The sequence below is a fragment of the Papaver somniferum genome, chromosome 1 (assembly GCF_003573695.1).
Source record: "Papaver somniferum cultivar HN1 chromosome 1, ASM357369v1, whole genome shotgun sequence".
NCBI classification, from domain to species: domain Eukaryota; kingdom Viridiplantae; phylum Streptophyta; class Magnoliopsida; order Ranunculales; family Papaveraceae; genus Papaver; species Papaver somniferum.
Genome location: NC_039358.1, coordinates 62,003,260 through 62,020,385, shown reverse-complemented (window position 1 = coordinate 62,020,385; position 17,126 = coordinate 62,003,260). Strand labels below are relative to the sequence as shown.

General features: G+C 37.6%; 1 protein-coding gene across 1 annotated transcript; it reads left to right on the top strand.

Moving 5' to 3' along the window:
* The first annotated feature begins 4,930 nt into the window (after positions 1 to 4,930).
* On the top strand, positions 4,931 to 6,834 carry LOC113288915 (salicylic acid-binding protein 2-like). Its single transcript, XM_026538071.1, has 4 exons — positions 4,931 to 5,079; positions 5,169 to 5,573; positions 5,670 to 5,777; positions 5,884 to 6,834. Exons 1-4 carry the CDS (start codon positions 5,077 to 5,079, stop codon positions 6,163 to 6,165), a joined length of 798 nt encoding a protein of 265 aa, XP_026393856.1. The 5' UTR covers positions 4,931 to 5,076; the 3' UTR covers positions 6,166 to 6,834.
* The last annotated feature ends 10,292 nt before the right edge of the window (positions 6,835 to 17,126 follow it).

Sequence of the window (17,126 nt, the reverse complement as noted above, 5' to 3'; positions counted from 1 at the left end):
ATGGTGCTATAGATGGCAGACTCATAGGTGTTGTGGAAGCTGGAGTAGAAGATGGTGTTGCCAAAGGCTGACTGCCAGGCCCTGTAAAACATTCACCAACAAATGATGCCGTTCTCTTCTTCTTGTTTGACTTAGCTGCACCCCTAACTCCGGTGGTCTGACTTGGCTCTATGTTGCTGAAGGTGAAGCTTTGTGCATCACATTCAGTCCTTTGCCTCTTTGCAGTTGGATTAGATACCACTTCACCACCAGCACATGTTCTTTTGTTGTGGTTAGTAACATTTCCACATTTCCCACACCTCCTTTTTGTCTTCTCAACACGAGGTTCATCGTAACTTCTTACCCTCTTGCTCTTGGGTCTTCCTGGTTTCCTACTGTGAGGAGGGTTCAAGATCTTCTTGTTCATGTTTGGCTGCAAGAACAAATGATGTCGTTCCCTTCTTCTTGTAAATGCACTTATATCAATGTAGTTGAGAATATAAATAGGGCATATAGTTACAAATTTAAGAAGAAAAAGTACCTGGACCCATTCACTTTTATCATCTAGTGGTGCAAAAGTTGGTGCATATGTGGCCTTATAGTTCTCCACTGAATAGTAATCACTGCAGTTCCTGCTCAAGCAGAGTATGTAAAGGTTAGTGCTAGATACATTTAAGGCCTAAAAATTGCATAAATAGGTTAGTGCAGAGTATGTAAAGGTACAGATTTAAAAAAAGAGAAATCTTACTTTCTCCATTGTGGCCTTATGCTATGCAATGCACTCACTGCATGCATACAGGGGAACCCCCTCAACTGCCACTGCAAACAAGAGCAAGTCTTGGCAAGTATGTTCACTGTGAACACAGAATTCTTTGGACTAGTCACCATATATAACTCTCCATCCACACAAGGGTCAACACCATAGTGAGTCACAAATTCCAACATTTTCTTAATCAATGTAACAGCAGTAGGAACCAAATTACCATCTACCCATGATGCAGATTCAGTCCTCCTATTGTACCATGTACCCATCACTAAGTTAGCATACATTATTCCTATCATTATAATTGGTTTATTTCTCATCTTGTTGATCATATTGTTAAAAGACTCTGAAAAATTGTTGTTCATATGTTCACAACAGTGAATAGGGTTAAAAAAGGCCCTGGACCATGTAGCAGGATCTTCTCTACTGAGATAAGCACCAGCTGCAGCACTCTGTTTCACAATATTGTCAAAATGTTCCTGCACAGCCAATCAAAAACTAGCTTAACTTGACTGTCAAACAGTGCATAAAACCAATAACAAAGAACTGTTGTGAACTGTCAAACCTGAAAATGCTTTTCTTTGTATGCTTTTGCTGCATTCCACAAAGAACTGTATAATTCAAGACCCTTGTAATCCTTCTTGAAATTTTTGTATAAATGTCTGCATTTTAACACATTGCAATTAACATAAGGCCTTTATCTTCTTCTTTGGTGTAGTCTTTGGAGTCCCAAACACTGTGTCTTTCATCCCCATCCACAAACATATACATCCATCCTCATTTACAAAAGAATCCTCCCAAAAATTATCAAAATCATCATTGTATCAAACAGCTTCAATACCTAACCCTAGTTTCAGAACTGGGAGAAGAGAACGAGGGAGAAGAGAGGACGAAATAGAAAGTGTGGTGAGAGATTACACCACACGCGTCTTTAATGGGCAAGGGCACAGTCGTAAATTCTCGTACCGAGTTTGACTTATTCAACGCAGCTGACCGATATGGTGGTCCCAGGTGTCAACTCTAACGGAAAGGCCAGTTTCTAAAAGAATTTAAAAGCTTGGCCGGTTTATTAATTATATGGTTTGAAGCAGGACACTTTATTAATTTGCCCAATATAATTCAAAGGAGAAGATGACCTCCCCCTATCCTGTACAGGTGTGCGAATAGCAGGTGGATTATTGGGGTGCAAATAACAGCTAGTGTCCCCCTTAGTCAGTGGAGTGCCCATAATAGGTTACCCCATATCCAAAACTGCGAGTCCGAATAACATGTGTCCTTCGGGTGCCTTTAGCAACTTTTCGAGCCGAATTTTCCAAAAATGTTTATTGCCCAAAAATACCTACAAACACACAAAAAACCATAATTAATACAATATCGAGCACTAACAATACAAAACATTGAGAATAAAATAGACACATAAATGCGTCTGTCAACTGTAGACCTGCATATAAGGTTTTTAACACCCGCTATTAGATGCTCATATAGCAAGCACTATGACATGCAAAATCTTCGACATCATCCTAAAATAGAAGGAATTTTAAGTGATGTGGTAGAGGATTTGTAGACAATGTGTGGAGGGGGACGATTTCACTGTCAAGTGTCTGAAGTTTGTAACAGTTGATAAGGGAAATTTTCCTTGCAGATACTGAAGACCCGGGCGATTAAGTTTAGGTGAATATTGAATACTCCAACCAAATCTAGGTTATTTAATCTTAAATTCTGTATTTTAGGTATAAGTATATTAAAGGTATATTAAAGTATATTAGTCCGGTACTCTGACACATCTGGCATATTGAAGTTTTTCCTTAAATTTAGCAAAAAATGATTGGTTGACCGTGGAAAATGCCGGAGAAAAAAACGTGTAAGTTAACATGCAGGACCCACTTTACTATTCATATTCTAGTTGTAGAATCGGTACCCTAATGGCCATCGGGATAAATATATTATTCTGATACTCTGACACATCTGTCATATTGAATTTTTCGTTTAAATTTAGCAAATAAATGATTGGTTGTTCGCGGAAAAGACTGAGAAAAAACAGTGAGAGAGAACAGGCTTGACCCACTTTACACTATTCATATCCTAGTGGTCGAATCGCTACCCTAATGGCCATTGGATCTCTCCACGGTTTCTTCCTCGGAAGATTGGGGCGTAGGTATAAAATTGTTATAGATTTAGGGTATTCGTGTAGATTTTACCCTACCATGCATATGCTCGCTCTAATATTCTGATATCCTCGTTAGAAAAACTAATATTATCAAGTGTTAGATCCTATATATAAAGTAATAGAAGTAATAGCAATGACATGCATAATAAAATATTTAATCAAAAGTTATATTTATTATATAGTTTCGACCGAATAACTTGTCATTTATTTAAAATAGAAAACAAATCTGCTTAAAAGGAAAAATCAATATTCAAATTTGAAATTCTAAAACTAAAATCATGTAGCATTGGAGATAGTTTATGAGCCCAAATGTGTTTTTTAGAGCTTTATAATTCCTCGGATACAAAATCTTTTTCAAAAAACTTTATTGGAATTTTGCACCTTGGCTTTTGTAGACAAGAATAATACCGATTTTATACCTTAGAAACTCATTTCTAATAAAAAAAATATGTAAAAAAGAGAATCTTTTTTTAACACCCACCGTATAAGAGGCGCCAAAGATCTATGCTTACGCTTTTATGCGGACAATAAAGACAAATGCTATCACACACGACTTTGCGGAATGACTTCTCACTCAAGTGGCTTCTAAGACTTTGGATCATCAAACAAACTGTTGGATTAAATTTTTCATATCTTTCTAAAAAAATCTAGCTTTTAATTATATACTTTCTTCACGACGTGCCGCTCTCTCATTAGTCACTCGCATTCAGTTTAGGACTCACCATGAACTCCAAAGGGTTCAAGGCTTTCAAATTTGCTCTACCAGATATACCTGAGCTAATATCTTAAAAGCCTCTTAAACGGGAAGCCACGTAAAGCACTGCTTAGAAAATGAAAGCCTCCTACCGTTCGGTGAATCCTTTTTGGGGCAGGGAACATAAATCTCACTCGAAAGTCTTTGGATACCCCAATTTTCAATTTTTTTCTTTTTTTTCTTCTTTTGTTTTGACACGACAATTTTCAATTTTAGATTCAGTGATTTGAGGGATTTTCCAAGGTCAATTTGGAAGTATCTCAACGTGTCGAAGGCAGCCCAATGGAAGACAAATTTCTATAGGACGATGCGGACCACATGGCCGCATATTAGGGATGGTCATGGGGCGGGTATGGGGCGGGGATCTTGTATCCCAGTCACTGCCCCGTTCAGAAAAAAACACCCACACCCTCCCCATTATCTGCTTAATCTGGGACGGGGCGGGTTTTTTACGTGTTACCCATAACACTAAGCTCAAACATGATGAGTTAATTTAATAATCAATATCTAAGTTCAACCAATAATAATAATAATAATTTAAAATTTCAAACTCATAAATTCATCGTAAAACAAGGAAAGAAAAACAAATTGGTCTATAAACGAGCATCACTAATTTTAGTTCTTAATTATTTCTTATCAAGTATCTTCCTCCATGTTGATCACCTTATCGTCTGCTTCGGTTTCTTCCCAAAATGTTTCACCATCGAATTTTCATCCACCTAGCCAAAATAAGAAAGTGTATCATATAACCATAATGATGTATTAAATATAATATAAATAATTAATGATATCTTATACTTTTACGTTTTCTTTTATAATATAATATAATATAATTTCTTAGTTTAAATATAATATAAATAATTAATGATATCTTATATTTTTACCTTTTCTTTTATAATATAATATAATATAATTTCTTAGTTTAAATATAATATAAATAATTAATGATATCTTATACTTTTACCTTTTTTTATAATATAATATAATTTCTTAGTTTTAATATAATATAAATAATTAATAAAAATATAAAATCCTAAAATGGGAATTACGGGGCGGGTATGGGGCGGGGACCTAGAATCCCATCCCCGTCCCATCCCGCTTCACTAGTTTCGGGTATTATTCATACCCAACCCCAACCCCGTTTGTACGGGTAAAACCTACCCAATAGGGACGGGTACCCACGGGGATGAGTTTGGGTGGGGCAAATGGCCATCCCTAATGCATATGTTAGTTGGCTAATAACTACTGAAGGCAGTAAACAATTTTGTATTTTTTTCTGCATAATGGCGAAAACTTATTAGAAGATATTAGAAGAAAATAGTATAAAGGAAGAACAATATACACTCAACACAAGCACAAAAGAAGGATACAATTAAGAAGAATGTGGAGGGGAAGGATGGAAATGGTTCCTTAATGGTACACTTTTGCTTTCATTGTTTTCTTCCTAGTATTTAGTTTGATTTGTAAGTATATTCATTCTTCTATGAACATTAATAAATCCACAGGCAACCAACAGTGCTGGATCAACAAAGAAGCATTTTGCGCTTGTTCACGGAGCTTGTCATGGAGCATGGAGTTGGTATAAGTTGACACCTCTACTGAAATCTGCAGGTCATCGCGTCACAGTTCTTGACATGGCGGGTGCTGGAATCAACCCAAAGCAGGTAACCGACGTTCAATCATTTTCCGACTATGTCCAGCCATTGATGGATTTCATGGAGCACTCTCTCCCTAGCTGCGAATCCATAAAACAAGAAGAAAAGGTGATCCTTGTTGGTCACAGCATGGGAGGGTTGGTTATCTCAAAAGCTATGGAAACCTTCCCAGAAAAGATCTCTGTGGCTGTTTTTCTCACCGCGTTGCTGCCTAACATGTTACAAGAATTCAAGTTCCCTGATGTGTTCAAAGAGGTTAGCTTGTGTTTACAGAGATGTTTTTGCAAGATTTACCAATTTATGAACTAGTAACATGAATTTCATGATGCATATATGGAAATATGGAGACAGCGTTCCAGAGGTGACGCCATATATAATTATTACGATGAAGGGGCTAAAACTTTCGTGTTCGGTCCCAGTTACATGTCGTCAAATCTGTATGAGCTCTGTTCGCCTGAGGTAACAAAGCTATTTAGTTTACTAATAAAAACCTTAATCACGATGGCGATCTCATTGATAAGTGTATATATATATATATATATATATATATATATATATATCGCAGGATGCGACTCTAGCAACCATGTTGGTGAGACCGATACGTGTGTTCAGCAACGAACACATGTCGGAGGAAATTACAACGTCCAAGCAGAAATATGGATCAATTAAGCGAGTTTATATCATAGCCGAACTAGATAAAACGTTAACAAGGGATTTTCCGTGTCGGACAATCGAAAAGGATCCAGTGGACGAGGTCAGGGAAATCATTGGTTCCGATCACATGGTCATGATGTCTAAGCCTCAAGAGCTGTTTGCTTGTCTGAAGGAGATTGCTGAAGAAGCCTGAAACGTCGTTAGCTCTGATAACTCGTTCGGGCTTCATTTTATAATGGAAAGTTATTATAATAAGAGTATGTATTGATATATTGGAAAAATAAAATGCAGAAGGAACACGGTGTTTGTATCTTTGTAGTCTTTAGAGACATTACATGCCTCCAAGTTATGCGACTATGGGAGTAACACTGGATTTACGTCCTTACACACCAGGCCAGATCAAGATGTTAACATCCTCATGATTCTAATAAATAGAGAACACTGTGGAAGGGGACCAACTCCTCACCGTCTCATGTCTCCTACATTGGTCCAAAATTTGAGGTGCTAGAGGATTTTGTTGAAATCTAAAGAGATTTCACAAACAAAAGAAGTGGCTGAGCATGTTGATTAAAAGATTGAATTAAAGATAAGAGTGGTTAAGCAGTACCATCAAAGGTGCAGTGCTTGGTTTTGGCTGTATCCTTGTAAACAAAAGCGGCCACGGACTACAGTACAAATTTTTCCTTTTTCTAAGGAAAACAAACAGTGAACAAAAATATAAATTATTTAGTATGTCCTTGATTTTTTTTTTCTTTATTATTACTATTTTTATTTATTTTTGGATAAGTGAAGTTTTGGTAGATAAGGTACACAATTAAATTCGGGGTAGATTGGAAAAAAATAAAATTACCTTTATCAATAATCATTTTTTATTTTGATTTTTCGTATCATCCTCGTCTTATTTAAAATAAAAAAAAATCCCGGATCTTTGTTTTATTGCGCTGATATTATTTGGTGTATTCCATTTTTCTAATTGATGAAGGATCACCGACATAACTGAATCTGCTAACTCTTATCAAGGTATTAAGCATATTTATATTTGTTGGAGTTGTGTGGCTTAAGACACACATGTCAGTCACACATGGGATAGCTAATGATAATCCTACATGGAGGAACACAAATTTCATAAGGTGATATATAAGCAAGGCAATCTCCTTGCATTTTTTTTATAAGAAAAAAGGGGGAAATGAACCCCTAAACAAACTTACAGAGATGGAGTACTGGCGCTGACTAGCAGACTGCCAGATCTCCCCTGATTCAAAATATTGTTTTCCAAGTCGGCATTAATAGGTATAAGACCATTGTTTTGGTTTTCAATTAGACTAGAAGTAAAACTGCCTGAAATACTCCTAATAAGACCAGTTATATTGGTTTGGTATTGCTATTTGTACTCAGCATAGCTAGGTTTACTGCTAGATAATTTTCTCTATCATTGACTGTGCTCCAGGTGCCGATTTCAAAGATTTCCCTTCCATCATTGTTCAGTGTGAATCGTTCTCCAATCTTCGCAGCATGCAAACTTCTGAGTAGCTTTATAAGTTGGCCTGAATTTGATTCAAAATCCATCTTGTTTCCCAATTCCACTGCCCAGTTGTATGCATCAGTTGCTGCTGTCCTCCTCAATGTTTCTGGTGAGATATGCTGGAGGCTTGCTCCTTTTGCTCCTCTGCAGAGACCTGTATGATCAAAAAGAAGCATTCTCATTCCAAAGTTATTATTCATAGGGTTTCCAACAAGCGGAAAGTTGATTTTCATTGTAAAAAACATTGGGGGTCTCCAAATATTTCTGAATTCAACTATTTGTGCTTCAGCTGCTTCTTTGGTAAACTCCACATACATTGTAGTGTCTTTCTCTTTTCTAGTAGCTGTTGTTGTTGTGTTAATATAATGAATGATGTCCTTTGCAATAAGGTCAGCTCTTGGTTTTCATTTTCAAAGGTTAAATTGCACCTAGCCTTCCGCACATGCCATATCACGATTGTGCATAATTCAGGCCAGCCTATGGATTGAAATTCATGTTTGCTAACAAGTAAGATGGAAGTGAGCCATTCATGGAAGTCCCATTTATGACCTATCACTTCATAAGGATCAAAAGATAATTCCTTCGACACTTGTTGAACCAAAGGGCAATGGATGAAAATATGTGAGATAGATTCCTTAGAACTATTGCATATTTTGCAGGTGGTGTCAATGTATTTTAAGTGCTTTCTAACTCTCTCCCCGGTAGGTAGGATAGAATGGGCTGCCTTCTATCAAAAAAACTTTTATCGATGGAGAGACATCTAAGTTCTAGATGGCTATCCAGTTTTTTCTATTGTGTTGATTTTTTCCTTTGTTGGTCAGCTCATTGTAAAGGGATTTCACTGTAAATTTGTCATCTTTGGTAAGAGGCCAGAAAAACCTATCCTCATTTCCGTAGTGTATTAAAGTGTTCTTGATTTTGATAGCTATGCTCTGAGTGAAGAGATTTTCCAAGATGGTGTTATTCCATTGATTATTATTAACTATGAGATCAGCAACATGCTCAACCTCAGCAGGGCAATTATTAGGCTTTACTAGGAGCTCATTAAGCCCATCTACCCAGTTGTCTATCCATATGTTGACTTTTGCTCCAGAACCTATCTTCCATTTTCCATACATTTGAATATTCTCAATGCCAGATAGTATGCCCTTCCAAACTCAAGAGTCGTTTGGTTTAGGCAGGGCTGACATGTGCATTATATCCTTAGTATGGAAGTATTTGGCCTGCATGACCTGAGCTCCTAGTGTGTTTGGTTGTTCCATCATTCTTCATCCTACTTTGGAGATGATAGCACTATTGAATTTTTCCAAATTCATAAATCCTAGATCCCCTTCCTCTAGAGGTTTACAGACTCCTTTTCAGGCTTTGAGGAAGATGCCTTTTGGTATACCATCCTCCTTACCCCAGAAAAAATCTCTTTGTATTTTGTTCATATCCTCAATGGTTGTTTTTGGGAGGTTGAATGTGCTCATTTGGTAGTTAGCCATTGTGGAAGTGACATGCTTTATAAGCACTTTTTCCCCAGCTGGGTTTATGGTTCTGTTATTCCATCCTTCTATTATGTGTTTCATACTATCAACCAAAGGGTGAAAGGCTTCAACTTTAGATTTATTGGTGAACAAGGGGGATCCCATATATTTATCTTTAAGGGATATGTGGCTGACTTGCAATATTTCTGTAATGTCTAGCCTTGTTTGTGGGAAGAGTGGTTACTAAAGAACACCCCAGACTTTGCTAAATTTATCATTTGGCCAGAGCAAATGCTGAACTTATTAATTATACTGAGAACATTTTCAGCCTCAGTTGCAATCATCAGCAAAAAGTAAATGGCTTATAAAAGGGGCTCTTTTGACAATTTTGATTCCATGTAGTTTTCCTTCACTTTCAGCTTGCATAAGCATTCTAGAGAAGTATTCCATACATAGAATGAAGAGATATGGTGATAATGAGTCCCCTTTCCTAAGTCCTCTAGTGGGTTTGAGGAACTCGCAGGGGACACCATTGAGCAAGATAGCTAAGCTAGTGGTGGAAATGCATTGATTAATTCTTAAACACCATTCCTCGGAAAAACCCATTTTTTAAAGAATAGCTAAGAGAAAATGCCACTCCACTCTGTCAAATCCCTTTGACGTGTCAATCTTTAGTCCCATCCATTCTTGCATATCCCTTCTATTTCTCATGTTATGAATAATTTCATGTGCAACCATTGTATTGTCGTTAATCTTCCTTCCTGGAATGAAAGAAGATTGATATGGTGAAATTATTTTGCTCAGAATAGGTTTCATTCTCTGAGCAAGAATTTTGGAAATAAGTTTATAGGTTGTGTTACAAAGAGAGATAGGTCTAAAGTCCCCTGGAGCAGATGGGAACTGAACTTTTGGTATGAGGGAGATGAAAGTTGCGTTCATTTCCTTGAGCATATATCATGTTTGAAAAAACATTTGGACCAATTTTATAAGATCTTCACCAATTGTTTTCCAATTGTCTTGGAAAAAATTTGGTGGAAATCCATTTGGTCCAAGAGCTTTATTTCCCACCATATCAAATAGAGTTTTCTTGATTTCAGCAGCAGAAGGGAGTTTAATAAGAATGTTATCATCACTTGTGTAAATGGATTGAGGGATAAGATTCAATATTTCCAAGTTTATTTGGGGATCAATGGTTGTTGGTATGCTTTTAAAGTGATCAGTGAGGCAGTTAGAAATAACATTTCATTCCTTGAGCCAATTACCATTGGCATCTTTCATAGTGTCAATTTTGTTCCTTCTATATCTTATCCTAGTAGCATTATGGAAGAATGCTGTATTTTTGTCTCCAAGGTTTATAACATTATTCCTGCTCTTAGTTTTCCAATAATTCTCCTTTATACCTTGCCACTTACATAGAGAGTTTTCAAGTCTCTTAATAGTGGTATGGCATCTGTTAGGGGAACTAGCAAGAATGTCAATATCATTCTTTATCTTGGCTATGTTATGTTGAATTTTTCTAAAAGTATTCTTTTTCCATCTATAGAGTGAGGATTTAACATTTTTGAGGTTGGATGCAAAGGAGAAACTAGCAGAACCTTGTGGATTTGATTTTCAAGCTTCTCTAATCACTCCCTTGCAATCAGGGTGATCCATCCATCCCCCAAAATACTTAAATGGATAAGCCTCATCCTTCCTGCCAGGGTTTGTTTGTAATAATATTGGACCATGGTCAGATCCCCTAGCAATGAGGTGGTGAAATGTAGATTTTGGAAAGAGTTCAATCCATTTCTCATTGCTTAAGGCTCTGTCAAGTATTTCCTCAACTTTTTGGTTATCTTCTCTTTTATTACTCTAAGTAAAAGGGTAACCATTGAACCCCAAATCCTGGAGGTTCATATCAGCAATTAAAGTATTAAACAAGCTAGCTTCATCTCTGTTAAAGGGTCTTGCACCCCTTTTCTCTTCCTTTCTTAGGACAACATTCAAATCTCCCATGACTAACCAAGGAATATTAATTCTATCAGCTATTTTCATTAGTTGTTCCCATGAGTCTTGTTTTCCTATATTATAAGGGCTACCATAGAAAGCAGAGATCATATATGGACTTTCAAGTTTGTCATCCTTGATCATAGCATTTATTTGATTGTGAGTATAACTATCAATGGTAACATTGATATTGTGTTTCCATATTAATGCCATCCCCCATGCTTGTCCTCTTGGAGGGACTAGCTAGTAATGATGAACATTACAAGATCTCAGAATTTTATGCATCTTTGCATTTTGTTGTTTGGTTTCTATGAGGCAAAGAAAGTCTGGGTTGTGTTTATTAAGAAGGTCTACTAAATAAGTTTGGGTATTATGCTGCCATAGACCATGACAATTCCATGTTATGACTATGATAAATTCCCAAAAGTAAGAAATTATGGGATAACTCTTATCTACTGTACTTTCTATTTGCATGCTAGAGAGATATGGTATATCTAATATGCTCAAATTCATGTGAAATGGTATTATATCACCTCTATGAAGATGGAAGTTTAGGGATACCTTTAATTCCTTTGTGTTCCGGTCCTTGTTGTAGATAGAAGTTCCTTCTAAAGTTCTCTCCCTTCTTCTGGTTCATGGTAATCCTTGTGTAAGTTTCCTCCGGAGGTTTGCATTGAGTCTTCATACATTCTTTTCTTCTTGGTGGTCCCTAGATTCTTTGCTCTTTCCTTAGTATTGGTTGTTTCAAATTCATTCAGCAGGTTCACTTTTCTAGGGAATCTAGTCCATGTTTTGGTTGGACTTTCCCCACCAGCAATTTTGTTGCTTAACTTCTCAAAGCCTGGTGGGACATATAGGGAAGGTTTTGAGGAAGAAACTTTATTGTTTCTGGCATCCCTTTTGATAGATGAAGATTTTGTGCTTCTCCTGCTTTGGGGTTCCTTCTTGCATTCCAAGTCCTCCCCTTTTCCAAAGTTGAAGAACAACTCATTTCCCCCTTCCAGGACACCTTTAAAAGGTCTATTGATGAAAGGGTCTGAAAGGTCAGCTGACTTCAAATTTTGTAGGAACTCTTCCTGAGTCATATCTTTGCTGCTCATCTCAGTTTCCTCTTCATTTTCCTTTTTTTGTTCTTGAACTTTTCCAGTAAACCCAACTATTCTTAGAGCATTTTGGGATGTGATTTCTTGTGACATGAACTGTTACTAGATTGGAATCAGATAAGTCATTGTTTCCATCCATAACTTCCTCTTTCGGGGGGGGGGGGGGGGGGGGGGGGGGGGGGGGGGGGTGGGAGGGTTGTTGTTTTCCTTTGGGGGGCCTCCTATTTCCATGATTCTTCTTTCATATGAGGCCCTTTGCTTTGTTCCTTCTTCTCCCTGAGCACAACAGATTCTTGCTGAGTGGTCTGGGATTCTGCAGACTTGACAGAGTCTTGGGGTGATAGCATAGTCATACTCAATTCTAGTCTTCTTGTCTCCTACTTTTTCCCATATTCATGTTGGCATTTTTTTCTTGAGGTCTAGCAGAACAATTACATCAACATTTTTCTCATCATCATCTCTTTCATATGGCCTTTTTGAGTCTTGTAAGATATATGTTGGTCTGCTTATTTCATAAAGGGCTTCCCAAGAAGTCATTCTTCGTGGAACTCTTTTCAGATGGATCTTCATGAGGACAAATTCGAACCATTTTGGATAGAAATCTGTAAAACCCTATTTTGGTACCTCTTTAAGAACCATGAATTGGTGTAGAGCTAACCATGGACCTCTAGTTGCAAGATGATTTCTGTCTTCTTCACTGTTGACTTTGATCACATAGAAGTTGAAGCCCTTATTGAATCTGGATAGGTTGAAACCCTTTGATGGATCCCATGATCTTTTTATGCAATCAGTAAGATCCAAGAGATGTGGCTTGTGAGGGCTAACTAACCTTCCAACAAATCTCAGCTTCCATTCTTTTCTTTCAGGATCTTTGAGATAAGAAGGATCTATTTCAACACTGAAAAAGCGGGGGTCTAACAACACCACCCAATATTTCGCTTAGGAATTTGTATGAACTAACTCCGAAATACTTTGCTAGAGAATCAACTAGATAGTCAGAGTCAATCTAGATTAAAGTATCTCAAGGAGTTAATATCTCTCTCTTGATTTGATTTTTACTCAAGATAAAAACAATAGCGAGTCTTTATCAAATACAAAGAATAACTTGGACGGTACCAAAGACCAATATCCAAGGATCAATCAATATCAATCAACAACCAAAGGTTGGATTTCCAATTGATGATCTTTAACGCACAACCTGTATTATTTCAATTATATAAAATATAATGCGGAAAAGAAATAACATAGACACCAAAAAATTTGTTAACGAGGAAACCGCAAATGCAGAAAAACCCCGGGACCTAGTCCAGATTGAATACACATTGTATTAAGCCGCTACAGACACTAGCCTACTACAAGCTAACTTCGGACTGGACTATAGTTGAACCCCAATCAGTCTCCCACTAATTCAAGGTACAGTTGTACTCATACGCCTATGATCCCAGAAGGATATTGCGCACTTGATTCCCTTAGATGATCTCACCCACAACTAAGAGTTGTTGCAACCCAAAATCGCAGACTTTATAATAAACAAATCTGTCTCACAAAGAAAAGTCTATCAAAGGATAAATCTGTCTCCCAAAGAAAAATCCTAGGTTTTTGTTCCGTCTTAAGATATAAATCAAGGTGAACAGGAACCAATTGATAATCCGGTCTTATATTCCTAAAGAACAGCCTAGATTAATCAATCACCTCTCAACAATCCTTCTTGACTACACAAGCGGTTTGTCGAGGAATCACAAACAGTGAGACGAAGATGTTTGTGACTTCTTTATCTTTCCTATCGAGAACTCTCACGATCTCAAGCCAATCAATAGATTGTACTCATACGATAGAAGATGCAAGATCAGATCACACAACTACGATAAAAGTAGTATCGTTCTGGCTTCACAATACCAATGAAGTCTTTAAGTAGTTAACCTGGTTTTAGAGAAGAAAACCAATGGTTAAAGGAGAATCGACTCTAGCGAGCGCACTAGTATCACACAGACATGTGGGGATTAGTTTTGCACAATGCTATATGTCTCCTTTATATAGCCTTCAAATCAGGGTTTTGCCTTAGTTACAAAGCAATCCATATTCACCAATAAATGAAAACCTGATTTAGATTCAAGCTAATATTTCTCAACCTTTAGATCGAAAACTTAGCTTGTCACACACACTTGGGTAGACGTTTACTGGGTTTGTGAAAACCATGCCCAAACGTGTACGTGTATGTTGGTTCAACATAGTAACCCAAAAGGTTAACCATATGAGCAATTCATATTAACCTAGTTCTTCTTCACCATAACTAGTTCAATAGACTCAAATGAACTAGTTAAAGAGTTATTCAATTGCTATGAGATCTTATGTAACTACACAAGACACAATTGAAACAAAGATGATTCAATTCGATGAATCGGCTCATGAACTTTATAGCCACGGTTTGCATAAAGCATTCCTTATTAATTTAAGTTTCATGTTCAAAGCACATATTTAGATCATAACCACTTAAGCTCACAAACAAGTTCGCGGACTTAGGCAACCGACAGAGTTTTTCCAAACTCAGCATAAAATCTCGGCAAAGAGACTTCCGCCAGTTCGGGGACTAGGTTCGCGGACTGAGTTCGCGGACTAAACACGCAAACGAGTTTTTGGAAAATCCCAACAGAAATTCTCGTCAAGAGAACTTCCGTCAGTTCGCGGACTGAGTTCGCAAACTGAGTTCCGGACTTGGCAAAGCCAATTCCTCCGGTTTCTCTCAATCAACAAAGTTCAAAAACTTCGGCTTAAAGAATACATGGTTATGTAATCTAAACTCTCATTCCAATCATTGAGAAATTCTCAGAGGATGTTATATAGCCGTTATTCACAGACCATTTCACGTCAGAGCAATTCTCAAAGTAATTGAAACTTTTCATGACATTCGTCACTAGGTGAAGATAAACTTGATCAAAGCGAAATGCTTTACCAACACACGATTTCGAGAAAAAGATAAGTAGTGAATACTCAGCTCGAAATGTCAAATGTGTATGATCCGGTCTATGTAACATTCGACTTTTTGTCTCATAAGAAGTAGGAGATAGAATAAATATACTTTTGAGTGATATATAAGTTCAAGTCTCCACATACCTTTTTTTGATGAAGTTCCACGGTTCCTTGAGTAGATTTTCGTCATTGTATGATGAATCTCCATGAAGTCCTTGAGCTGGCAGGCTTTTAAGAGTGTAAAATAAGAGCAAGAAAGAAGCCTACTTGTTATACCTGCAAGTGCACATGGTCTGTTGTAGTAGATGTGTGCAAGTCAGGGTCTAACCACAGAGACTAGATGTGTGTGATTGAAGGTTTCCTATCTAAGCTAGATCTATAAGTGTAGCAGTGGCAGTGAGCTAATGAAACAAAGGCAATGAGCCTAAGGCAGTGAAGTGACAGCAGAGAAGTAAAGGGAATCAAATAAAAATAAGAAACAGTAAAGGAAAGAGGGATTTTGGGTGAAGACTAGGGATTAGATTCCACCATTTCACCTAGACTAAGTTAATCTCAGTTCAATACTGCTCTTGTTCCTTTTATAGTTATCAGTGAGCTTCTTGGCTCAACTGACTAACTAGATGGCACTGGAGGTTCTATGCCTGCTGCTCATCAAAGGGTTGGGTTAGAAAGGAGGCTAAAGGCACTAAGATAATTCTAAACCTTGTAGTAGTTGGGGCTCTCACACTGCAACTACCCGCAGAGAAGCCACTTAGGTGTTTTAACAACCTAAAGGATGTTCTAATCACAACTAAAGTGCTTTGATTAAGACTATCCTAAACATTTCAGCACAACAAGCACAATATCTAGCTTGGATTAAATTAGCAGAAGCATCATGATTTCATCTCCCCCTTAGCAAATAAACTAGAACATGATGAATTTGATGAAACAACTGAAGATTAAAATGAACTGATATTGAAAACAAAATCAACAGTTGAGGTCCTGGCTATTCCAGGCCTCTTGGTGGTGCTCTGGCTAATCCAGGGATAAGTTTTATATACACCCAATGTTCTCAATTTATAGTACAATGTTTTCCCCCAAAATTTAGAAACCCTAAATTTTGAAACCCTAATTTTGATTTTGGGAATTTTCAATTCAACTCACCCACTGTGATTTCTGCTTCGACCCATGCTCGTACTTCTCCTCCTCTGCTAATGCTGCTGCTCTTGTCGTCTCTGAAATACTAGCTCGAGATGTTTTACAAATCCCACACCCTAGGGTTCAGAGAAAGAGGTGCGAGTTTTGTAAAATGTCTAGGCTAGTAGAGGGATGGGTTTTGGGGGAAGGACTGAGCTGATGGAGGTGGTGGCAGTGATAGAAATGGTTGCGGCAGAGGAGACAGTGGAGGAGGTGGTGTTGCAGACGAGAAGAGAGTTTTGCAGAGAATTTGCGAAGAAGAGAGGGGAAGATATCGATGGAAATGGGATTAGGGTTCGTTTGGTCGAGGGTGTAGGTTTCTGATGCTAGGGTGTGAGGCGGGTGTATCAAAGGTTGATGATCAGCGAAGCGAAAGCGTAGGATGAAAAGGTGATGGAATGATCCAACGGCGTGATAGGAACGACTGTTGGATGATGAGATACAACAAAACTGACGGCTTCAGATGGAGTTAGGTACTATAGTGTTTGACAGGAGCTTCGGATTTTGATGCACAATGATGAGGCGACCGTTGGATGACAAGATGGATCCAATCTGACGGCTCTCATGGAAATGGGTATGGATAATGGAAATGGATTTGGGTAAGGGTTTTGGGCCTTGGGTATGCCAAGACCATATCTTCTTTAAGAACAATTCTTCCTCTTCAAGCCCACTTCTAGTTGATCCGGCTCTTGCAAACATCATTCTTCGCTTCCTCCTAGCGGGAGTCTTTGCCGTTCCTTTGCTCTTTTCGCTCCGTGAGATAACCAGGCTTTATTTAGTACCTAAAAATGCAAAATTAATTAAGAAAAGTATTTATTCTTGAAAACAACGAAAACACAGAATATGGGATAAAATGTAGAATTAATGCACAAAAGATGAGTTAAATGCCAAGAAAAATATATAGAAATATGCACTTTTTAGCACTCATAAA

What these genes read in the sequence shown, in the direction of transcription:
- LOC113288915 (XM_026538071.1), top strand. An exon ending in TCCCTGATGTGTTCAAAGAG is followed by an intron (nt 5,574 to 5,669) that starts GTTAGCTTGTGT and finishes ATATGGAGACAG; the next exon opens with CGTTCCAGAGGTGACGCCAT. An exon ending in ATGAGCTCTGTTCGCCTGAG is followed by an intron (nt 5,778 to 5,883) that starts GTAACAAAGCTA and finishes TATATATCGCAG; the next exon opens with GATGCGACTCTAGCAACCAT.